Genomic DNA, 26,458 nt, shown 5'->3' on the forward strand with positions numbered 1-26,458 from the left:
GTGGTGATACCTATCAGATTTCTGTGAGGTTAGTAGAGAAACAATTTATTTTTTTCTTTTTTCTTAATTTCCTCTTCATTCTCTCTTTTTATGAGTGCTTGAAACCATGTATTAGTATGAGAAAGCTTGTATTAAGTTAGAGTTTTTCTTCTGACATATTTGCTTCACTACTAAATTTCAAAAATTTTTTTCTGTGGTAATGAAGACTGACTTTAATGAAGGATATGTGATTAAGTGGTTGGGTATCTCCCTTCATGAAATTGACATATCATGACCATATAACTTTTTTGCATTAGCTGTACTATTAAATTAATTTTCTAATATTCTATTTTTTATATTTTTATTTTTCATCTCTATATCATGCTTCTAACAAACTGTGTTATAAATAAGTATTCTGAATATTTGGCTACTAGAGCTTCCCAGAATCTGGGGCAGTTTTCATGTTACATGCTCTCACATTACACCTGGTAATAACTGTAATAAATGTACAGCCAGTTCAGCTCTAGAACCAGAAGGGACATCCTGGCTGAGAATTCCCAGTTGGAATTGGTTATCTAGTATGCTTCATGTCCAGAATGTTCCCATAGAATGCCCACTATGTCTTTATCATTTATACTCCTTGCCACAAATCCACCCTCAGCACAGGTAACAGACTGAAGACTGCTTACCAATCATTTTGTGACTTTGTGTATTACAGAGAAAGAGTGTTCAAGAGCATTGATGAAATTCTTGCCCCCTACATTGGCACATAACTTTAGATGGTGTAACACTGTAGCACAATGGAAAGCACACCAGTAACAGCAGGGTAGCCAAGCCCTAAGTTGCAGCAAGTGAGGATAAGCCCAAACAACCGCCTAGGACACAGAATCACAGAACCCCTGGGTTGGCCCCTTCTTCCAGCAGGTGCTCAATCATTGCTTCAGGCCTTGACTCAGCATTTCTGCTACAGATAGACTTCTCCAAAACAATCCTAGAAACTGGTTGAGGCTCTAGCTTTCTGAACAAAGGCTGTACCTGACATGCCTCAGGAGTAACAAAATAATATCCTCATACCACATTTGGCTTGGTACTTGATGAGTGTAGGAAGAAGCACAGTGCTAAGAAGCTTCTTGCTACAATCAAGTGTCCCTGGAGCTCTAGGGCTTATGCAGGCAAATGTATCTGTCCCTGGCTGACGCCCATGAAAGCTCTGATACATTGTGTAAATACAGAAGCATATTTGTAATATTTGTGTAAATGGATACTTGAAAACTTAATTATACTTTGTATTCCTTACAGCATAATGCAGTAAAATCAGTACTGTAAGCAGGGGAATTCTAACAGTAAGATAATGAACAGCTGATGAAATCTGATTCATGAAGTATTACTACAGTTCAGTATTCATTTCCCTTTGCTTTCACATGGAAACAAAAGAAAATCCATGCAGTTTCAACATGAAAAACACTGCTGGAATAAACAGACAGCTTGTTTTTTTTAGCCCCTGAAGACTACTAAAAGGAGTTGCTCTTAATTGTTTGAGAAATGAGAACCTCATCGCAGTCTCCTGTCATGCACTATTAGAAAAAAAAATCACCCAGGGAAATGGTGCAGTCTTGGATACAAAGGTGGTGTAGGGAAGTTTTTTGGATCTGAGAGGGTTTCATTTCCTATTTTAACCAGATGGCTTTGCTAGAGATTTGTTGGTGCTTTTTATAAAATGCATGAATATGTTTTTTTTAGTTATTACAGAATACGTGCCTTTTCCACATATTTTTTCTTATGTTTACCTTCTGAAATATTTAATTTAAAAAAAATACCTCAGTATTTATTTCTGTAATGCTATAATGTGATGGAAAGTACAGCAATAACAGCAGGGTGGTAAAGTCTTGGATTATTACAAATCAGCAACAAGCCCAAATGCAGCAGCCAAGGACACAAAAACAAAGGAAAGAAAAAAACTGCTTACCTTTAGAAGGTCTCAGGTGCACAAGGATCAGCACCAAAAGATCTCCACCTCTACTGCCAACCATTAAATAAGGTCTGGGAAGGGGTGCATCCTGGCTCCACCCCTTCTACTCACTCAGGTACATTGCATCCACCTGAGCACCCATAGGTTGGCCCTGCCTTCCTACCAGGTACTTGATCACTGTTTCAGGCTGTGATTTAGCATTCCTGCTACAATATCCAAGCAACTTCTCTTTTTCCATCTGCTTGTTACTGAATATACAAAATTTAGAATGGCGTTATTATAAATGAGTGAATAAGGGTGTTTAGTACTGTTTCTTGTGAATTATAGGTGCTTAGCTGCAATTTCCAAAGTAAATCTCATGACTTGAGTGATGAGAATGATTGACACTACACATCTACTAATGGAAATTAAAAGACCTACCTAAAGCCAATTTGTAACAATGCAAATCAAAAGACAGAAACAAAATTATCAGAAGCACTGATGCATTCTGTACTTCTAAAACTGATTACTATAGCACCTTTCTTAATCTTATCTGGAAATTTCAAGAAGTCTTTTTCTAAGTCCTTAGTAGAAACAAAACAAAACAAAAAAAAAAAAAAAAAAAAATGAAATAAAGCACCTCTTGTCATAAAGCTATGAAGATATGATTAGCCAAACAGAATCAATAAGGCCAGATCACAGACACTTAAACCTTTCAGTGGTGACCTAATTTATTGAATATAGTTTTCTAATGAGTACAAGTAGAACAGTGATCTACTTTATGAATTTATCATTCAGTTTTATCCCTGTGTATTTTAAAATTGAATTGAACATTTGAACTATTAGGGTTGTTTTTTTTTTTTTCATTTTTCACTCCTGTACTCATTACTGAAATAAAAAATGGACTCATAGCCTTCAGTAATTTTACAGAGCTACCTCTGATTGCAGAGAGAACAGCCAGAGCACAGTGTTGTCCAAACACACTCAATTTGTTCTAGTTCTCCTAGTCCACTTTAATTTAATACAGTCCTTACATTAAATAATGTTGAGCTACGGAAAACTACACTGCTGAGGCATTAATGGTAGAAAAAAACCTGCAGTCATTTTTATCAACTTAAAACACAGTAGGCTTCAAGAATGAAGAGTAGGGCTCCAAAGCTACTAGTAATCCAGCTTCTGAGATTCTTATTTCCTGCTTACACTGAGGGATAAATTCCTGTGTAACATCCTAGATGACCCTTCTTCATCTCTTGGGAGGTGAGAGCAAGCCCAGTAGTGCTTAAACATATGTCTGAAATGGAAGATTTCAGTTTATCCATCTGCTTCAAATAAGGATTCCTCACTAATAATAATAATAATAAATTATAAAAACTACCAGTAACATCAGTACTAAAACCAGCTTTCATTAAATTAGTTCTGTCACCAGGGATTTCCCTAGATGTTTGCATAGCATTTTGTTTTTCAAAATCATCTCTTTTAAGAGAAGGAAAGAGAAATCCATATTATCATTGTATGTAGGATGATGCTGTCACATACAAACTATTTTCTACCAACTCTCCTAGTTACAAAAGATAAAATTATAATTAAAATTGTCAACTGGTAAGCAAAGGAAAAGAAGAAGCATACACACTTTGTTTTCTCTCAAGCGTTTGGACACAAGTACTCAAGGAACAGTGAGTTATATTTACAGGACAATGAACAAACTCTTGAGAATGAGCTTTGGATATCTCTATTAGACGTGATTTTTTGTTTCTCTACAGCTCTCAAGCGTGGAGCACATATTTTTAATAACTTCAAAATCTTTTAGTATTTTTTTTCTCCTTTGTTTATAGCATTCTTTTATTCCCCTTCATTTATAGCAGAGTGTATTGATGAGAATATCTTGAAATCACATCTACATTACAGGAAAAATATGCCTCAGACTTGATTTCACAATAGAGTTTGAAAGTGGATCTTCCCCTCAACTGGAGTCTTTTCCCAAAGCTTTTCCCAAGTATTAGTCACTATGTTTCCATTTTGTCTCAAAAGCCACTAGCTGTTGGCATGTTTCCTGGTAACAGCAGCTATTGAGCTTACAGTCTTTGTTGCTGTAAATATCAGGAAAGCAGGGACGGGAAGCTGGAGTCCAATATTTTCACATTCAATCTCTACAAAGAATCCTTGTAAGGACAGTGGTACACTTGGTAAGAACTGAAACATTTCCTTGTTTGCTTAAAGGAAAAAGGTGCTCTGTGGAGTTCAAAATGACTTAGAATTGAACTAAAAAAGCCAAAGCAGGTGTGCAGTGAGATATTAATTTCTCCTGTGTAAACTGACTTTGCTAGGAGTGAATCTGAACTCAGATGCTTGTCATGACCTTTTTTTCCTTATGTTTTATTTATCCATATATAATTATTCTCAAAATGTTTTAAATGATTCGTCCACTCTCATACTGTGAATCATTTTTAGCCTAGCTAGCCTACATAAAAATACTTTTAACAAAGAGCTAGATAATGAATTTATGATTCCTAGATATTTGTGACAGATCCTCATCTATAAACTATCCTCAGCTGTCAGGAAACAAGTTATAGTTTTGTCTTATTCTATAAAAGCTCAGTTTTAATAATCATTTACTGTAATAGAAAGTGTGGGTTTTATGTGAAATTGAATATTTAGGATTTAGTGATAGAAGTGACCTATATAAATTATGTTCTTTGTCATATACATATACTTGAGTTTGTCTATTTTGTAAAACACATTTAAAAATCTTCTATGAATCTGTACCCTCAAAGCAACTAAAATATAATGCATTCTTTAATAGGAAGTATAAATTAAGCAGATTCTTAACTTCTAACATCCAACTGCAGTAGATTCTTTGATGGTTAAATCTGGCTGCTAGATCTTATATATTAAGCTGTACTTAAAATCTCAACATTCATGGACATACATATCCAGCTATTTTAAAGACTGAATTCTCACATCAGAATTTCATCTCTGAGAACATTCATTTCCAAAAATACCAGCACTTATGCCTAGATAAGCTTGAAGTTCTTGGTAGCATCTGGGCCATCTCCAGCTGCATTGTTACTGGGAATAAGCAGAAGGTTAGGCAGCGTTAGACAAACCAGTCATTTTTGAACATTTTTGAAACAGCTTTTTTAAAAGCTCTGGTTGCAGATTGCTAATGCTACCTCACTTCTTAGCATAAATGGGCTGTCTACCTTCCTCTTGTTCACTGTGACCCTTCTCCATCACCTTAAAGATGGGATTTAGTTCTGGTTTATGTTTATTTTTATTTTTATTTTTATTTTTATTTTTATTTTTATTTTTTCTACTATTGTGGTATCTTGGAAATAGCTCAAATGATTTTGGTCTAAAGGTGTTCCCCCCCCCCCCCCCCCCCCCCCCCCTTCTTTAAGCATCACTTAGTACACTAGTGTCAGTGTACGCAAGGGAAGGTAAAAAAGTACCTCATCTCTATATAAAGATGTTTTAAACTTTCACTCCCATCTCTAACACAAACTTGCAGATGGTTGAAACATATATGTATTTTCAGTAGTGTAATTTTAATTATGTTATTCTTAAATATTGCTTCCTTTTTATTATTGCCATGTTACTTCCTGTCAGTGGTTTATGGGCTGGTTCGGCCCAGTTCCGTGACTAGCAGGGTGGAGGGAACCACGGATCTGCACCCTGGAAAAGAGAAACAAGGGAAAAAAGGGGAAAAAGGGTAGAGAGATGGGCCTAAAAGCGAAACAGCGGCAATGATCTGAGGAGAAACAAACTAATTTACCAAATATGATATTGGAATGCAAGATAGCCTACTATAATACAATATAATACAATATAAAATATTGTATTATAGAATATATAATATAGAATTGAAGCTAAAGAGTATCTGAAAGCCAAAGGCCTTGCTGAGGTGAGACAATCTGTGGAGCTCTCATGCTGCCAAGGGAAAAGCAGAGGTTTCATGACCTTGCCAGGGGTTTTATCTCCTCTCTGAACGCAAAGTCCCCTGGAGTATGTAGTTCTTCTCTTCTGGGACAGGTACCCAGAACTCTTTAACTCCCAGTGTGCTTCATGATGCTATGATGTGGAGTACCGATAACAAAAAAAAACATCAAACCATGACACTTCCCTTTGTGTACTTCTTGCAGTACTTAGTTATTGATGCACAGGGCAATCCTTGAAGTTTTCTGGAGTATTTCTGTAAACTTAAGCTTCAGGTAACACTACCTAAGGAAAGTAAAGCATAGTATGTGAAATGAGGGGGAGACTGCATTTCAGCTGTGAATTTTAAGGTGTTAGGTTTTTTTTTAATTATTATTTTTTTCTTAGCCTAATGTTTTTAGAGTACTTCAAATAATTACAAATAATTGATCCAAAGGAGAGAAAAGAGTCTTTCCAGGAGACTGAGAAATTTTCCTGAACTCGATTTCTGTACTGCAGGCACTTTGTACTATGTCTTTCAGACTATCCTCCAGCTAGACCTTCAGGAATATCTATACTGATAGATACTGAATTGGGAAAATTCAGCACAAGTCCAGAAAACCTGAAAACTGCACACTTGCAGACTTTGAGCTGTCACGTTTTGTTTAATTTGGATCTTAAATAGAAAAAATAAAATAATAAAAATTAGTTTTAGACTTCAGTACAGATCTTTGGAGAAAGCTCCTTTCACTACTAGCATGTAACCAGATTTCAGGATGACTGAGTTATTGTGAGTTTATTAATAGTTCTCACCCCTTTAAAGGCACCATTATGTAACCGTCATGTATGGAATGTAAATATTTGTATAATAATTACACAAAGAGTTGTTTTGAATTGAAAATTGTTTGAATTTCAAAGGATTGTTTAGGCTAGTAAGAAGAGAGTTTTAGAGCAAATAAATACTGCTACAGTCCCCTTTCAACAACCAAAAAAAAAAAAAAAGCCTGGCAGGAAAGCATGCATGGAATACTTAGCAGATGCAGTGTGAACCATGGATTTCTGGAAAGCTGCAGTTGGCTTTTCCATATAGTACCTGAATCAGCATTTTCAGCATGGTGTTCGTGGGAAGCAGATGGTCTGTACAAAACTAACTAGGAATAGTAAAATAATATGTGATCACTTTAAAATCACTCATCAGGTGTCTGCATCTCCACCAGAAATAGTTCTGGAGTCTCAAGGAAATAAAAGAAAGAAAAAAGATCACTTCACTGATCCATATTTGCTTTCTAGAAAACTTTTAGAATTGTGCCTTTATTTTGGGAATAAATGAGACAGGTTGCCTCTTGTTCTTGAGATCCTCCTCTTGCAATTAAATTAAAAAGGACTTGTTAATGGCAAATAAGACTGCTTGTATCAATACAAACCATGTTGGTAGATATCTTCCTTAAGGCAGCTTCTATGAGAGTTGCTTCTTTGGGAAGGCTTTGCAAGTCAGACAGGTATCTGCCAGCCCATTTTAATGTACCAGTACAGAAAATGTCAGAGTAAGTAAAATCAATTAACTATGATCAGATATGTTCATGTAGATAAGAATTAGGACTCCTGCAGTGAATTTGCCAAAAGTAGCTGGGCTTGCGTTCTAATTCTGAATACTAAATCAGTCGATCACTGACAGGGCCCCACAGAGACCTGATTGGCACACGCAGTGAAACTCTACCCAGAGCTAGTAAAAACAACATATGTTCCCAGAAGCTGCTTAGGAAGCTCTTTAAGCACTGGTGAATATCTATGAAAGCTTTAGACCTTGAGAGAAGAAACAAGGACAGCAGTAACCTCATAGTGAAGGAGCAGTGGCAGAACTATACTCCTGCAATAGCAACTAAATGGGTTAAGGCTAATACTTCTTAAACGAGTGTAGGAGTGGTTGAAATTCAGACCGAAACTCCAGTGCATACAGAAATTCAATGGGAGAAACTGCAGGAGGAGAATGAGTATAAAGTGAATCTACAGTAATATGTATCACACATATCTAATATGTGAGATTCAGGGATAGTATTCCGACACGTCTTTGTGAAATTCCTGCTTGCCGCTTTTACAGTCTGTATTATTTCAGGACTGTGGTGCTATTTCAGCATTTGAAGGGAATGTCAGAAATCATCACTGAAGAAGCATTTCTGCTTTTGCAGAGCATCGGATGCTCACTGCCAGAGGAAGAAGAGAATGACAATTTTTTTTTGCTAAATATTAGTCAAAAGAGAAAATTCATTTTTTTAATGCTTTTTTCAGATCAGACAACTGATAAGTTGAACCATGCATGTAATGAAAGTTAGCAGAAAGCAAATAGATTAATCATATTATATGCTTCTTAAATTAGGACCCTGCTTATCTTTTGGAGATAAAAGGAAAAAAATCTTGACCTGACTACAGAAAACTGTAGGAATGGTATTAGTGCCATGTGTATGTGCAATAGGAAATAGGTGGTAATGACAGTCTTGCCACAGTGTTACTGACACAGTGTCTGCTCCTGATGGGCTGCTAAGTAGCACTTCCTGGCACTGCTGCTAGTTGCAAAGTGTGTTTGTGATTTTGAGACAGCCTATGCTCCTTTTATACCAAGGTACTGCAAGGTGACTCTACTGTATGGTGTGCATTTCTGTGCAGTTGCATACTCAAATGCAAGCTGTGCACTGGTCTTGTACTACATACCTCCCTTCTGCGTGGAGCAGGTGTGAACTTACACTACGTTTCAGTCCCAGAAGGATCATTTTATAGAGAAGAGGTGCAATTGCAGGATGACTTTAAGTTGGCTGAAATATGAACAGCAGTGAACTGGCAGCAGCTCGGTCTCCGTTGCTGGTGGTGTGACCCAGAATGCTTATATTTTGGCTTATGCAAAGCTTTATGCTAGAGCAGTGCTACCTTGGATTTGAGCAGAATCACATTTAGAAATTGCATGTAGATTTGTATTTCTGGAAAGCAAATGTTTGTTTCGGGTGAAATACCAGTGAAACGAATAGATCTTTATAGGCACACAGATAGAGCTTTTTGAAATTTTTCCATTTCTTTCCTCAGACTGATAACTGCTCACACTACACATTTCCATTACTTCTGATGTTTAAGATGTTTAAGGAAGCAGAAAGAGGGAAGGGAAAGCTGTGAGTGATGCTTTCTTCTGAGTCATCATTGGAATGTAACGTTTATCAATGTTGTGTACACCTCTGTCTGTATGGATAAATTAGTGCACCTGTATCTTAGTATTTATTTAACTAGTTTATGGATTATTTTAAGTGTGCACGGGGATACCATGGTAATGCTGTATAGAATCCTGTTAATTCTTTCTCTAAGGAGAAATCTGAGTGAGAAAAAAACATCTGATCATCAATCCTATTTGTGAAATAAGTTTGTCTTTTATTTAGTAACCTTGATTTTGTTTTAGATTATTTAAAGACATTATTTTTCAGAAACATAAAGTATGCTTATATGGATATTATTTATGTCTTTGAATTCCTTTTCAAACACCAAGCATGTTTCAGCCTTATACTTTAGACTGGTATAATTTCCCAGAAATATAACAAAATACCACCATCTCCAACCTCAGTACAATTTTTATCTAGTTATGGAATAAATTGAAAAGCTATTGCAAATATACTTTTCAGCTCTTTATGAAATCATCTTATGTCTGCTTAGTCTTGGTTAGGACGTTGTTTTGTTTTCGTGGAGAAAGGAAAACGAGGGAAGTTTGAAGGTTTTTTTTGTTCTGCAAATTAATCTTTGTAAAAGTAATGAAAAAAACCTGCAATCTGAGGATATCCAAATCTTATGTGCTACACTTAGGTGTTTCCATCATTTGCAGCAACAGGTGCTACAGGTGCTTTTTGAGCCAAACAGAGCAGCTTGACATCAGCCTCTTTAAACCAGAACAGAGCAAAGAGCAAAGTCATATAGAACTATGGCTCAGATTCAGGCAGACTGAGCTGAACCTTGATTAATTCCACATGTTGGCAGCTGTAATAGGAACATCTTGAGAAATGCCAGAGAGGTGTTGCAGCCAGAGCAGCTCCCACTCAGTTCCACGCAAAGTAAAATGTGGAGTTTCACTTCGGTTGATTTTGGGACCTGAAGACAAGGTCTGCTCACAAACAGTGGAAGTTTAGGATTGTAGCAGATCATAGCTGTGTGTCCCAGCAGCTCTTCTCATCTAAAAAGTCAAAGGAGCGGAAGTGAATTTCATTCTTCCAAATCCTCTGTAATACGTAGTATGTGAATTCCATCTTTGTCAAGTAAGGTGATTCTCGCTAAGGGCACTACTGACTTCTTCAGTACTGCAGAGGAGCTGGTACTGTGGAAAAAACAACATAGCTTATAATTTAACTGCATTTGTTTCATTGAATCCATATTTTACTAAACTAAGCCAGCTGTCTGGTCTTAGGTCTGCTTTTTCTTTTAAAATTCTTTCTTAATACAAGTGGCTTTTATTTTTAGACTAGCTACTCGGAACTAAGATGGAAGGTTAGCTGTATGAAGTCAGGTGCTATTTTTGGTTCCGCATTAGTCTTCCCAGTTGTGCCACTAAAGGAAAGAATCTGTTATGCTGACTTATTTGAACTGCTGTGATTAATGCCTCTGTGGGCAAAGATATAATTCTGTTGACTGAAAATGCTGTGTTTTCTTCTTCAGACAGACTGGATTACAGTCATGAGTTTAACATTAGTTAATTCTGCTTCCAGTTTCCAATTATTTCCAAGTTTAGTATGGTTTTGTTTGTGTTACTCTTTGAATTGAGAAGTGGGGTTTTGAACTTCACCATCACATAATACACAGAAACAATCAACTCCTTTTTCAAGTACTGGATAATACTAAGAGAAAGGTTGCTCCAGGATATTTTTTGTTACAGAGAATGATGACATGTTTTGTATGGTGTGAGTGAAAACTATTCAAAATGTACAGAATTTTAGTCCCTCTCTACTGTAATTGTTCCTATATCTAAATAGCTGCACATAATTAGTGCAACATTTGAAATACTGTTTTGCAGAAAGAGGTCAGGCCTTCTGTTTGGACAACCGGTGAGTGGGCCTTGCCAAAAAGTTCTACAGTACTGAAAGATACGTGATAGGAGCACACATATTGTGCATATTTCTAGAGCTTATTTTTCTGGCAGTCATTTCCTTTGCAGAGAAGTTGATCTGTCTGTTTGAAATGCACCCAACTGCAATCTCCCATTTCCACATGTATTCGTTTTCTGAATTCAACTCTAGAGAAATTGAAAAATAGATGCAAAAACCTGTTTATATTTAAAATTAAACTAAAATGTGGTATGTGCTGTATTCTGTCATCTGTTCCACATAGCTGCATGAGTTCTGGTGCCCTGACCAGTCTGTTTATGCAGTCTTTCTGCATTGTCATACTGTATTAGGCGTTTCCTGGGCTTACTGCCAAACTTTTTCCATTTACAAGGCAGCAGGCAAATACTTAACATTTGTTTTCTTTCTTACTCTTCAGATTCCCTGTAGGACAGAAGGATTTTGTCTCCTTCATTTTCACTGCTGTTCCTCATCACAGGATATCTGTGAAAGAAGGTTCATTTTCTGATTATGACTCTAAAAATGTGTCACAGTCCATGATTAAATAGTCATTTAGAAAGTTGGCCTAGGAGCATTATTCTTCTTTTCTTACAGGTTTTTTTTCAATTTTTTTCCCCCTATTTTTCCTGAATAGAGTAACAAGCTGTCTTTCAATATTTACAATGTTATTTTTTAAATATACATGTATATTCAAGAAACTTAATTATTTTCTAGCTGTCTATTGAACTTCATGAAAGAAAAGTTAATCAGACAATATCTTGTTCTAGCCTAGAAATCAGACTGTAACATATAGCTTTATGGAAATGTACAGCAGCTTAGTGAGGGGATACTACTTCATTCATCCATAGAGAGAAAGGAGATGTTTCACAAACTGGTTAACTGAGATTGTTAGGATGGTGTTAGAGTATCTAAATAATTGATAAAAGTAAAACATTTTAAAAAATATTCTTTATTTTGTTCAGAAATATAGGAGAATATTATAAAGGAAAGTCTTTGAATTGCAAAGTAAATTTGCTGGTTTCAAAGTCACCAACATGCACAGACGTGTAACAAATCAGGTAATGAACTTTTTCATTTTGTAACAGCTGTTAGTTTTGCATTCTTTCTGTGCAACTTGACCTAGTTAAGCCTCAAAGATGGCAAGTGCTTCTTCTCTATACCAGCAAGAATTTTATTATTCTACCTTAGATTCCAAATTTACCACATATTTAGTCTAGCAGTGTTTTTGTTGCTATTCCTGTGTACTCTAATGTGGGCTTCCATGCTTGTCTGGCTCTTGCACAATTTATTTTTCACCTGTTTCTAATTCACTTAGCGTGGCTGCCCTTGACACTGTAATTTCTGCCAAGTGAACATGTTGATAATTAAAAACAGTACTGGCAATTCCAGTGGTTTTTTTTTTTTAAGAAGGGTATATCAAGGATTCACTGGTTTATGACTTATCTTTGTATGTGTCTTCCAGGATGTGTCCTGGCTACTGGTTTGGCTGCTCCCTCACAGTTTACTGAAGACCTGTCAGGAAATGTGTTTCAGTATAAACAGGCAAATAGCTGCCTTAAGCTAGTGCTGAACCTCTTTTGTTCTGGTCTCAGTTTGAGTAGTGAAGGACACTGATGATTTAGTAAGTAGTTAAGAATAATGGTTAAACACATCCATCTCTTTTGGCTTGGTCAAATTGCTCTGAGGCAGTGCAGAGACACAGAGGAAGTTCCAAGGTAAGAAAATCTGTGTTAAAATCACAGTACTCAGTAGGAAGGGGTGGGACTGCCCTTTTTACCTTCCTCTTTGAGTTTCGGAGGATGCTCAGAGGAAGCTCTTCCTTTTCAAAGTTAAGTCTGCCCTTGCTGGTGATGGATCTGAAATAGAAAATGGCCAACTCCCCTATTTCTGTAGGACTGCTTTCCTTGTACTTTGCTCTTTAGGACATGGACAAACCCTTGAACCTCAGCAATGCTAACTTTGTTTGAAAAAAGGGAAACAAAAATGATGATTACAAAGCTAGCCTGTCTGGTAAAATAGACAAATATTTTACTTTTGCTTACTCAGAAAAAAAAGTTGCAAAGGGCAAAACTGTCAGGACAGCAAGCTGTGATCTGGTCCAGTCAAAGATGAGTAGCATTTCTTGGGAGAGAACTGGAGACCTGTCAGACTGAAGGTAATAGCCTGGAGGTTATATCTAGTTCTGTCACAGTGACATTTAATATGTTATTATGTTTTTTGGTAGCAATTCATGGCGGGAAAAACAAACAAACAAAAAATGAAACAACACATTGCATTTTTTTAAGAGCTTCAGCCTTTAATGCTTGTCACTACTGCTGAGCTGAAAAACACATCCACAAATCCAGCTTTACTTGGCATTTCGTTTCTCTTAGTTTTTCTTTTGCCTTGTATTTTATGCACTTCCTTTTTCAAATATTTATACCATATCCTGTTTTCCTGAAGTCAGTAAATATAATTTTTTTTTCTTTATTGTTTAAAAAGAAATGAAAATAATCTTGTCTATCTTTTTCAGTTTGGATGTTGTAGTTCAATTTCCGTCTGATATGGGGATTTTGTTATCCCGAGCAGATTTCCCCAGACACAGGGTGTGGTTCTGCAGACTTAAACTGAACAGTCCTGTTGCTGTTATTTAAATTGAATCAGCCATGCTAAATTGAATCAGTCCATTTCTCTTTACAGCTCATCATTCTATGTTTAGGATGAAACATAGCTGTGCAGCTGGAATAAATAACAATTTATTCAGTGAACTCTTGGCTGAAAGGTGTTGATACTGATCTGCTGTGTGGTGTTTTTTTTAATTTGTCACTAATTGTATTATCTGTATTTCAAAGTTACATCACAAGTGTATGTGCTAAACGCTTGAATTTGTTTGTACTAGAACATGAAACTAGTTAAAACCCCCAGGTAATAATTAAGGAACACAATACTATTCACTTCAGCGTGTAAATTTCTTTCCATTCAACATAACTGCATTTGAGACGACTGGATACCTTAAGGATATCTTCTCTTTGTGAGCTGTTGCGCTGTTATTTGGCACGAATAAAGTAAAAACAGCATTGTCATAGTCTGTGGATGAAGAGGTCAAATACCATTATGCTTTACATCCAGTTTTGCTACGTCAAGAGCAGTATAGTTGGCTAGGCCTTCCACTCTGGTTGCCAGCCATTGCTTCTCACAATCTGACATAAGACACATCATTCTGTCCACTCCAGCTTACAGCTTGGATATTACTCTGGATGTGTTAAGGAGTCAGGAAGAAGCTTCATATTAGAACCAGATTCATTTTAGTACAGCATTTAAATGTAACCAGCTCAAAACAGCACTACAATGGCACTAGAGGCACAAGCAAACAAGAGATGGGTGTACAGCCTGTAGGAACGGCCCCCACTTTGGGACTTGAGATGTGAGCTTGTGCTTCACAGAGAGCTTCTTTCTCTTTGCAGTGGTGCATCCTGGATGACTGTTCTGAACGCTTTCTCATAGCTTTTCTTATAGTGGTGGGGTTTGAATTGGCTGTTGAGTTCTCTGCCCTCCTACTCCTTGCAGGTGGGAAGGATATTTGGTCTTCTTTTTTCCTAAAGCTTGCTTTTGCTTCAGTGGTGAGGCTTCTGGCAAAAGAAAGAAAAAAATCTGAAATCTCTGGAAATGGCAATGTTCAGTTATTAATAGAGAGGGTTATTAAGTAGAGGGGATGTTAGCATGTTAGCAAGACTCTGAAATTTGTACAGCCTTTTGAATCAAGTTGTTACTGCCTCTTTGGTAGCAATTTCAAGTGCAGCTTAAAATGTCTCCAGGCAGTGTGACTAGATTGTTGTCAAGACGGTAGGACAAAAATAAAAGGATTTTGTTAGTGGCTGGAATCCTTTGTCTCCCTAACACAGTGAAAGAAATACTCGATACTGCAAGTGGCACAGCATGAGGACGGTACTGGAGGGGCACCTGCTGCTGCTCTGGGTGAGCTGCCATGACAACTGTGCTGCTTCTGGCTGTCTGGTCTCTTATTGCCGAGCACACAGGGTCATTGGTATTCTGAGTGCTGCCTGCTGCAAGCAGCAGCAAGCCCTCCCTCCAGATATGCCAGTATTTGCCATTATCACCCTGGGTAAAATATGCAAATGGTGCTGACAGGTAGCTGGAAAGGAGGAATACCCATTTCCCTAGAAACAATTATTTGTTTTACCTGGTTAATTAAATGGTTTTACCAAATAGTTCCACCTTTCCTAGCTTCTGCCTGTTTTTTATTCCCAAATCTCATTCAGGGTATGCAGTGTCAAAAAAGAATGTTAAAAATAATAGAGAAGGGGTGGGGAAGGTTGGGAGTGGAAGAGGCTGTAAAGCAATTACACAGGAAAATGCTGATCAGATTAGTTTTAAGAATTATCTTGCTACCTGTAATCTTCTTTTTTTTTTTTTTTTTCTTAGAGTGAATTAAAAGCAGTTCAGTGAGATTTATTTTGTGGCATTATTGGTTTTAATTTGTTCTAAATTAGATATTTACTCCTACACAAAATGATTTCTTGAGGCTTAGTTGCTTTTTTGTTCTTATTTTTTCCATGATCTTTAGTTTTGTCTCTTTAAAGAAAGTCTAAAGCATTTGTCCTTTTTAAAGCCTCATCTTTCTTGAAATAGATTGTAACAATAGTACTTTAACAGTTAAAAACAGAATGAGCTGTGAAGGGCATGGAAGGAACTCTGTATTTTGTTTTTTTCTGGAATACCTTTCAAGAAAAGGGACAGGTAGTGGTTTGGTTTGATGTGACATTTAAAGATGAAAATTAAATACATTAGAGCATTAAGAAAAATATTATAGAAGCAAAAATTTGAACAGTTTCCTCACAAGCCATTAGTACCAGAAGCTTTAATGCTACTTAACAGTAGGGTTTCTAGCTGCAAAGCCATTACCATGCACATATAGGCAAAAGTACAGGTAGAAGAAGTACAAGAGGAGCACGTCTTGGAGGTAAGGGGCAGTAAGTATTTACATTCTTGACTGTGAGTGTTCCTTCACATGAGGAATAGCTAAAGTACTTGAGAACTACGACTGTTATTATAGAAGAACATAAGAGTAAAAAGGAGTACACAAACTTAATAAGAGTTGCTGACTAACGGAAGATTTACCATTTGAAAATGCTACATTTGTTTATTTTACCCTATATGTTTTGCCATTAAGGTGACATGCTTGCAGGACTTCTTTGGAGATGATGATGTCTTCATTGCATGTGGACCTGAAAAATACCGGTATGCTCAGGATGACTTCGTTTTGGATCACAGTGGTAAGACCGCTTTTCCTGAACCCACTAGAAACAAATTCATTGAGGTCTTTCCTAACCTCTGTTCAATCCTCAAGAGCTATATGATGTAGGAAAATATGTGTTGGAATATATTTCCATATCACTTAAAGCATTTTTCCCAACCCAGCATCTATTTTCTGTACGTCAGTTAAAATCCACCAACAAACATGATCTGTTTTCTTAGGAAACAAATCCTGTCCTTAAACTTGCCTGAAAAACAGCAATTTAAAAATTTCACTTAAATTTCTAATATAAGTGTAATTTCTAAAATTGCATTTTAAAAGGTTCACTTACATTTCTAGTGTTTCTAAAGCCAGTTACAAACATTTTCTTTTGACAACTGTGGACTACAAGATGGTCTCCATGTTATTGTCTTCATGTGAGTTTTGAAAAATCTTATACATATAACTGCTAATTTCATGTCTCAGATTGTCCCGATAAACAATTCATATTTCATTCTTGAGTGCTGTAGACCAAATGTTGTGCTTGTTTATATTGTGAAAGTTTTGTGGGTAACAATAATTGCCCTGGCAAGAATCATCAGATTATTTGAGGTTCACTTTGGATTGTGTATTTATGCTGTTTTTTCTAATTGTTATAAACAATCTAATTTGATTACAAAATCTTCTATTATATTAAGCAATATAGTTATATGCCTAACCACAGTGTTTTATACACCTGAATGCGTTGGCAAATTCAGCTCTCTCCCATTCTACTGTTATTGCCAGCATGCTGCTCTTCTAGAACTACCTGAGTATGTTGATTCAAATAAATGGTAATTTTTACATAGTTTTAAACTAGCTGAGGTCCAATTGTATTCTTGTGCAGCCATAAGAGAACATGACCGTATTATCTCACACTGCAAATTCTAGTCTGGACAAAAATACAAATACCCTTGGTTAAAAGTTTGCTTTTCCCATACTAACATGTGCAGACTAACCACGCTGATTTCCTTACTGAGAAACTAGAAACAGAAGGTTTCTTTCTCGCTTGGTCTCTTCACCATCAATGGGCCTTGCTTTGTATAATACTTTTGGAGGACTTAATAGATAAATAGATAAAAGCAATTTCAGTACAGAGTGGATCATGGCTGAGGCATACAGCTCTATGTATCATTTTTGATGATGACTTGATAGAATAGTCATGGCATTGCCATTACAGTGATGAATAACAGGGACAAAATTAAGAAGGAAAACGATATGATTAGTTGGGGAGAGATTTGCAATAGATGCTAACTGTAGGAATTTAAATTTTTCAAAAATGTCAATACATGTATGATTATTTACTCCTTTCCTATTTGGGTTGTCCTTTATTTCATGATATATAGTTGATGGTAAATTACAGTAATCTGTTGTCTCAGCATTTTGGAAGCAATAGGCATTTTTCACCTCTTCAAAAATTGTTCACAACATCAGTTTCCTGCAAAAGAAGGTAACATAAGCTTGCTGTGCATTTACCCTACATGAAGTTGCCATTTCAGCACACAGAATTTACTGAACTATCAGAGGAACATTGTCATTGACTGACTTCAATCATTTGGCCGCGCATAGGTACAAACTTGAATAATGATCATAATCCAAGTTCAAGACTTTGAATATGACATGTGGAATGTTACATAAAGCATTTGGCTCAAAAAATTTTTTATGATGTGTGGGTTAAGTCCTGAGATTGCTTCATTCGGCTTGGCAAGCGTATCGGGAAAATACTGATGTTTTTTTCTGGATAATAAACAGCAACTGCAGGGTTTGCAGAAAGCTGGTACACTGGATTGTGTTTGAAATTCCACCTGCTTGGTTTGCAGAATGCCGTGTTATGAAATCGTCTTACTCCCGATCATCTGGCATGAGGTATTCAGGGTCCAAAAGTCCAGGACCTTCACGTCGAAGCAAATCACCTGCATCAGGTACAACTTCTAGGATGAGCACATAAAATACACTCAAGCAGTTGCTTAAGGGGTTGAAAAAGCTATTGGCTCTTTGTGAAATACAACTGGTATGCTTTCTTTCCTGATAAAAATGTTTTACCTGTTTCTCACATAGGTTTAGTACTAGTTTATAATAAAACACACATTTATTTTTGAGTCCTGAGAAGAAATGTTGTTTCTATTTATTAATTAACAGGCACAAAAAGTTCAATTTTGAGAAGATTGGAATAATTTGTGCCAATAGTTTACCTGGGATATGCTTTCAGCATAGCAGTTGATTTGCTTGAAAACTTAACTATAGGATGGCTATGTGGTTGAATTGATGTTCATAGACTATAGCCTTAAGTGTTTTGAATTCAGAAGCTTTTTCCTATGTAAACCAAATAATGTCAAAATACAGGATTTTGTTATTTGAAGCAAGTTTCGGAGCTATTCTGGAATATAATTACTCATTAACAGAGATTTTTTTTTCTTGTACTCTGTATAATTTCAAAGTAAGGTTCATGTTGTGTATTTGACGGAAGCGTGACTGAATCCCATCTGTTCCAAACACTGAGTGTTTTATACAAATAAATAGAAAGGAGAATCTTGTTTTTCCTATTCTAGTTTTGCATTTAATTTTTAAATAAAATAAAACTCAATTGATTTCTTTCTCTCAGACCTGAAGAAGTAGTCCTGAAATCAAACCACTGAATATGTAAATATACAGTGCTCTGTTTCAGTTGTAATTATATGTGTGTAAGCTCCTGTGCCTGTATTCAAAACTACAATATGTTCCAAATTCTCACATCCATATCAATATTTATTGCTTAATAGATGCTGGTTAAAGTCATTTTATGTCTGTGAGATCTTTAGAAGTGGAATATTTATCTTCTGTTTGCAAAGTTGATATATTTAACTGGAAAGCCTCAAATGGTGAGTTTCAGGAATGGCCTGTATTTCATACAATCCTGTTAACTGCAGTCAGATTGCACAGGACATATATAGAATATATTCATTATCAGTAGTGAGTTTTAGGCAAAGTATTTAGAAATCAGCACTGCCATTTCCTAATTTATTTCTCCTTGGACACTTCCATTGGTTAGCTTAATCTGAAAATTTATCCAAAGTGTCTGCTGTTTATCCTTCTATTTACTTGTCTTTTTTTCTCATGTAATGTTATCTTTTTTTTTTTCCCCTTCTTTCTTTCATGCATGTTCAGAGCTGTTTAATAACTTTTCTCCTTAATGTCTTTTTCCTTTGTGTCAAATATATGAGTACAGTTAAGAAGGGTGGCCACTACTCCAGTGCTCATTCTTCAGCAAAATCCCCAGGTGAGCCATTACTGTTATGGCTGTATATCACTAGTGTGTCTCCTTCCTCTCCGTTTCCACTTTCCTCTGCATCTGTGAGTATTTTTAAGATTGAAATGCACATTTTGCATTTACTGAGCCAGACCCATAATGCATCCATTATTCTTGTGAAAAGTAGGTCTTTGACTGAGATAATCTAAATGACGCTTTATAGTTGTTTGCTGGACATCTGCTACCATTGTTAATGTTAAATTAAACTTACTACAAGCAGAAAAGCATTCTGAGAAGCAGAATAGAAATGTTCAGGTAGTGGAAAAAAAACAAGAGAGGCGCTGACAAGAGAGGTGCAGAAACGTGTACCACACCTTTTTATTTGCAGCCTCTTGCTCTTCTTTTTTTCTTTTGGTGTTTTAGAACCAAGGCTGGAATGACAAGAAACCTCTTTCAACCTTCAGTTCCAAGTGAAAATTTTGCTGGTATTGCTCTGAAACACTAGATCTCTTTCAAGTAATTTATGCTTTCATTAGCAAAGAAGTTGTGACTTTGGACCATATTAAAAGTGTTGACTTTTACCTTTACAATTTTAAAGGTATTCACAGGTTTTACAGTATTCAGCATTCCACTACAGTAAATTGTCACTTAACGTGTACTAGTTAAGGAAAAACAGAGTAGATTTTTTTTCTTTATGTTCAAGCTGCTTTTTCGGTGTAGAAAGAAAACTCAGAAGTACTTACACTTAGAAAATACTTAAGATTGCAAGTTTTGCATATACATGAAATAATCAGCAAATCAATTCAGCAAACAAGCTAAGTGCTAAAAATAAATACAGATTGCTTCTGTTTTCCAAGTTTAAAAAAAAAAAAAAAAAAAAAAAAGTACTGCTGTCTGCAGGGGGATCGGACTCAATCTCTAGAGGTCCCTTCCCACCCCTACAATTCTGTGATTCTGTGATCTCCAGACATCCCTTTCAGATCCTTGGCAGAGTGTGCTACGTATTGTATAACAACAGAAGGAAAATAGTTGGAAGGAACCTCAGGAGGTCATTTAATCACACTCCTGGCTCAGAGTGCCACCACACTTGTCCAGCAAGCACAGAGCTGGAATACTGTGAGTGTATGGTGGGACATTCTTCCTTAAAAGAGGGAAGATTGTTAACTAGCCAAACTCTCAGGTACAGATTAGTGGTTCTGCCATTGCTTAAAAGGGTGATAGTGACTTAGAGACGGAGATGACTTATGGTGTAGGCTTCAGTGGTTATGTTCAGGAAAGACTGTCTTATCTATGAGTTTCATAAAAAAGAATTTGTGAAGAAACAAAATTGTTTTTCTTCTGTAGTAATAGTTGGTCTTTTTTTGTTCATGTACTTTACAGCTGGGAACTACTTCTAACAGCATTTACTAGCCCTTCTCATCTTCATACTTGCAAATTCCTTTCAAAACAACAAGGTGCTGACATGCTCAGTTCAAAGAAGTTTATGTAAAACAAAATGATGAAAAGCAGCATATTTACAGATCTGCACGAGGGACATATGCTTCTAAATTCCTTTTACTTCTTTAAAAATGCACTTAAGCTGAAGTTACTTGTCTATTGCTTGTGTGCAACCCTTGCTAAAGTCAAACTCAAAACTATGTTGAAATACTAAATATCTTTTGCAGAAAAAAATAAATTCTTAGTCCTGTAACTGGTTTGGGAATCGATTTAAAAGATTTCGAGACAGACTTATTCTATAGCTAAATATTTGTACCTTAACATCACACATGAGAGGCACAGTTGTGAAGAACAAGAATTTCTGCAAGTTGCAGTGCAGTCAGCCTGGTCTACTAACAGGTAGACTGCTGAAGCTGAAAAAAACGTATTTAGATTACACTCAAAAACAGCAAAAAAACCCACAACCAACAAACCATCAAAAATTGTGTTCTGCAGAATGTTATACCTGAAAAGTACTGTATTGATACAAAAGGGAGAAAAAGACAGCCTTGTGTTTCTGCTTATGAAAACTTCCTCTCCCTATATTTTGTTGTGCAATATCACAGTAAATTCTGGAATGTAAAGAGATTATGTCTATTATAAAAGCTTTCACACTTGCAAAGTACAGAGTTGACTTTTTAAAATTCTGAAAGAGCAATGTGATATTTGTGTATTCTCTTAAACCCATATATAGCCACATGAGTTTTGGGTGAATAATTTTGTGGCATGTGATCACATAATTTATTCCTAATTGATGACGAATCTGTTTTGATCTTTATGTACAGATTTGAGTGATATCTAGTCAGAAAGAGATATTACGTTTTAGAGCTAGTTAGGTGGGTTTGTTTGCTTGTTTTTAATCATCTTCCATTTGTTTGCTTGTATTATTTTTGGCAGTTAATGGAACACCAAGCAGTCAATTATCCACTCCAAAATCTACAAAGTCCTCCAGTTCTTCACCAACAAGCCCAGGCAGCTTTCGTGGACTCAAGGTAAGTATCAGATCCATAAAAATACTCTATTCTCTTATTAATTGGTGTATTCCAGTAACACTGAATAATAGTTTTTTTTTAAAAAAAGGTTATAATTCTATGGAGCAGCCTTGCAAGTATGAGGTTAAAGTCAAGGTTAGAGTGCAAGAGGGAGTTGATGTACGACTTCTGTATTTCATCTCGCAATCTTTGTGTCTTGTCACCATCTTTGCAGGGTGGTGAACTGAGCTTAAGGAAATCTGAAGATGTTGACAGTGGTTTGAATACACCAATTTATCCTTCAGTTTTTGCACTGTTTTGTAGATGGCATAAATTCTCGGAGTAATTTATATCCCCTTAGCATATATTAATGTAGTATCCTCTTCAAAATAGTTTATCATCCTGCAGCACTGCTCAAAATTTCATCTGAAGCACCCTTCCTTCACCTGTGGCACAGAATTTCACTACTTAATGCAATCTCCTGCCAGAGCATGAGAGGGATTCCTTTGAGAGCTGCCCGAAATCTGGCAGACTTTTCTCTGTGTTGCACCAAGAGAATTCTCTGCCTCTTGTATGAAAGAATGGCAACATTTATAGTTCTTAGAGGCTGCCTGGAGCCTTTTACTTGGTAAAATAAAAGGAATGGTCTGGAGCACACAGCAGAGAATCATACTGCTGCATTTGTGCAGCTCTCCTTTCAAGGAGAATTTTCTTATGGAATCATGAATTGCAGCTTTTGTGGAAGCAGACTACATGGTTTTCTGTCTGATTATTCTGATCAAGTAATAGCTCCCTTTGGTGAGCACAACAGTTGTGAAGAGGCTGCAAAATTCTGTGGAGAACTGTTGTCTGAATTAAGGGTCTGGCTAAAGAAAGTGATTTGAATAGTATTTAGATCTGTTTTTTTGACATGCTAATTGTTACCACGTCTTTGTTTTGTGAAGAGTAATCTTTTCTCCAGATACTTGAGAAAAGACTTTGATTTCCATGTTAAATTTCAATATATTTTAATGTTTGGCTCATTGAGACAATTCATATTGATGAGCTGTACCATTCCATAGCTGCTTTTTGTCCAAAGCAACATACACTGATCTTTGTTTATAAAGCACTTTCAAGAGCTGCAATAGTTCAGATATTGAAAATTGTAAATTCGTCTTGACAGCTCTTGTATAAATTTATGGTAAAGAATGCCAAAATTAGTGGACATGAGGCTCTCAGCTGCTCAGTGCAATACTTAACAAATGCTCGTTACTGAAATTACAAGTTTAGAAACTGGATAATTAGGCTTTTTTTTTTTTCTCTCCATACGGTGTTCAATAGAATAAAGCTCCATTAAGAAAGAGAGAATTCTGTTAGTTTTTCAAGCGTTTCTCTGTGAAGTGGATGTGTCCTGTTTTCCCTTCACTGTCAATTTCAAAGAAGTAGACTGCTGTACCTTTTCATCTAGGAGTTTAATTGATGCTAGATATTAATGAGTCTTCCCGTCAAGTCATTCCTATATAACCAAAAAAACCCAGCAACTATAAACGAATCATCTCAGACCTGAAGTGTCACTGAAGTAGTGAGTATGCCTTATTTTATCCCATTGAGATGTATCTGCTCCAGCTGTGTTCCTGAGACTAAAGATAGGAAAAATTAGTGGGTGAATCTCAGGATAATTTCCAAAAGGATCAAGAACACTGTGCAATTTCCTGGTTGTGTTCTAGTATTAATGACAGTTTCAGTGGCAAATATCAACATAAAAACAGTAACAGAGAAGCATTTTTAATGCAAAACAAGATTATTTTAAGAAACCCACTGCTATTACTCTAAGATTGATCTTGGCAAATCCAATGACAAAAACAGCAGGAAAGCACAGACCAATTTCTGTATTTTGAGATTACTGTGCGCTCTATTATTGAAGAATTCCTCGTTGCTACAACTGCATCACTGCACAGACAAATAATCTGGTTTTCTGTGCTTATTTAAAGGTACCATGAACTGCAGCTGAACGAAAATGAGGATATAAATAAATACTGTGGCAGACAGCGAAGGTATAAAGAATATTTCTGAGGATTTTTTGGCTTTGGAAATGCAGTATTATAGCTGCCTTTTCCTTTAAAGTGGAGCCTTCTCAGTCCACAAGGATTCCTTCTGTTTGCACTGCTTTATAAGTACAGGTGCAGAATCTCCTTGCAGAAAACACTTCTGATGAACAGCTTATCTTCTAAGGGAAAGGTTTTACTTCTGTTCCTTTTTGGCTCTCCAAATAGAGCACCCATATGCTATTAATTGTTCACTGCATACATTAAGCCAATGTGCTCTACAACATTCCGATTTTGTAAAAGTGTTTAAAAATTTTTTCTGGACTCTCAAATGATATTGAAGTCATCAGAATTTATGCTATGGGTGCAGAATAATAAACACTACACAATTCTCCTACAACCTTAAATAAATGCCTCTAGTCTAGTAAGTGAAAAATAAAGATACACCACAATGTTGCCTTTTGACTATAACTGCATGAATAAATAATAGCACACATTAAAGAAGCAAGCAAAGTTGCGTACTACTTTCCTTTTGTCATTATGTTTTTAACCTCACAATCTGAGCTCTAACCTATTGCATTTAACCTATTGTAGAGGTTTGTTTCAAGGTAAGGATTTAGGTATAACAGATAACAGATAGGGGCATGAACTACATGGTTACTTGTTACTTGCAGTTGGTTCTTAATGTGTGCTTATAGACCTGGATATGTAATGTCATAAAGGGTTCTTTGACTCCTAGCTCACCTGGTACATGTGTTACTAAGCATGACATGTATCATAAAAATCATCAGAGACTACAGTATGTATGAGATTTTGAACAGTAGTGTTGTAATATCCTTACTTGGGTGTGTTTTGTTGTCTCTTACTGGAATCAAGTACTCTGAAGTCTTACCTTTTTTTTTTTTTTTTTTTTTTTCCCTTAATAAAATTATACTTTGCAGTTGAGGCATTTCTTAGAATTGCAATTATGCTAAGTAGTAGTGTTTGAATTTGTCTTATGTTACTTTTTTGACTTACTGAGCGAAGAGAAAGGGCATTAACACCCAATCCAGAATTAAGTTAAGCACTTGCTTAATTTTAAGCTATTGATTAGTCCCTTATACTTCAATGGGACAGTTAATTTACTTAAAGTTAAACATGTGCTTAAGTGATTTGAGAGATCAGTACCTATCTCCATCAAGGCAGTAATCGTTAGTATTGTATGCATGTTTGCCTGTTAGCCATGGCATATTAGGGATATATGCAAGGAATTATCCAGCCTAGGCAACAGCAGTTCTGAGAGGAGTTCTTTAAGTGTTGCTTTTGGTAAATCTACAATTAAGTTTCTTTCTTGTTCATAGAGAAGATAAAAAGACTTGGCTATTCGGTGATGGGAAGAAAACCAATGTATTCAACTCTATGTTATCTCTGCCTTAGGTTCTCTGAAAGCTTTACATAATATGGCGAAACTCAGAATCTCTTTAGGAGAAACAGTAAATCTTTGCATGGTTCTTCAGTGTTACCAGAGCAGTGCAACAAAATGTATTTATGTTGTTTTTATCTTAGAGATTTGTTAGTATTGAGCATTGTAATAAAGCACTTACGTACACGTACAGCCATGTACACCAGACCAGGCAATTCGGTGACAGAAGTCTTCTGAGAAGTGAAACAGACACAAAGACACCTTTAGGTGGGAAGCAGTAACACTGCAGAAAAAAAAAATGCTCTAGAAGGCACTATCCTATATGGCTACGAAGAAGTTACTTATTGAATGTGGGGGAAAAAAAAAACAACACCAAAACATTTCTACAAACATTTGTATCATGGACAGTTTATCTAACCTGAGTGCAAAGGTTAGTCAATTAAGGTACCATTCTACTTCAGTAGAATGTGAAATTCAATCTGTGGATCCTTCCTGAGACTCTCGTTAGATGAAAAATAAAATCCCACCACCAGATGTACACTTATCTCAGATTACCTTCTTACTTTTTCCATCTTTTTATATAAACACAATTTTTCTGAGGTATGGTAGCATTTTGACTCAAAAGACATATGAAAGTCTTATGTACTGGGTGAGTAGCATTAACTGAAATGAAGACTGACAAGCTGCTGTTTTTTTATCTCCCAAATCATAGACTCAGGCTCTGAAACAGATCTTCAGGGACCCTGGCCAGTCCCTCCCTACTTACCCATCACCTTATACTTGCATACTCATTTTACTTCATCTCTTGAATTCTGTGATGATTTAAAAGCTTTTGTGATTTTCAGTTGATTTTTTTTTTTCCTGGATACTTCAGATGTTGAAAGAAAAAAGAAAAAAAAGAAAATTCTACTTTGATTATTTGGCTGTTTTATGGTAGAAACAGGTGTCATACAATGAGGTAATAATATTGCCTTGGGTCTGAGTTTTCTATGACTTGCATATGAGAGAGAAGGTGGATTTATGTCCTGTGCACAGTGTAAGGGGAGCAGTACTGAAGGTGCTTACAGTGTAGACTAGAATACAGGAGGAGGAGTTGTTGCAAAGTTTAATCTGCGCGGTGATCATAGATTCCATCTGTATCCAGTAGTGTATCAGTGTGCATCCTTT

The 26,458-nt window shown here is 36.2% G+C and overlaps 1 protein-coding gene across 4 annotated transcripts in view; it reads left to right on the forward strand.

The window, feature by feature from the left end:
* DCLK2 (doublecortin like kinase 2) overlaps nucleotides 1-26,458 on the forward strand; it is a 79,037-nt gene that overhangs the window by 24,007 nt on the left and 28,572 nt on the right. For 2 of the 4 annotated variants that reach the window (XR_007376573.1, XM_048942637.1), the window contains exons 3-6: nucleotides 16,091-16,193; nucleotides 18,013-18,114; nucleotides 19,398-19,448; nucleotides 21,792-21,886. Coding sequence is in view for 2 of the 4 variants with exons in the window: in XM_048942637.1 (XP_048798594.1) it covers nucleotides 16,091-16,193; nucleotides 18,013-18,114; nucleotides 19,398-19,448; nucleotides 21,792-21,886 (351 nt within the window). In the remaining 2 variants the exon portion in view is untranslated. The remainder of the gene's footprint in view (nucleotides 1-16,090; nucleotides 16,194-18,012; nucleotides 18,115-19,397; nucleotides 19,449-21,791; nucleotides 21,887-26,458) is intronic. The other 2 variants (XR_007376574.1, XM_048942638.1) reach the window with 1 other exon arrangement.

The sequence above is a fragment of the Lagopus muta genome, chromosome 4 (genome assembly GCF_023343835.1).
Source record: "Lagopus muta isolate bLagMut1 chromosome 4, bLagMut1 primary, whole genome shotgun sequence".
Lineage (NCBI taxonomy): Eukaryota > Metazoa > Chordata > Aves > Galliformes > Phasianidae > Lagopus > Lagopus muta.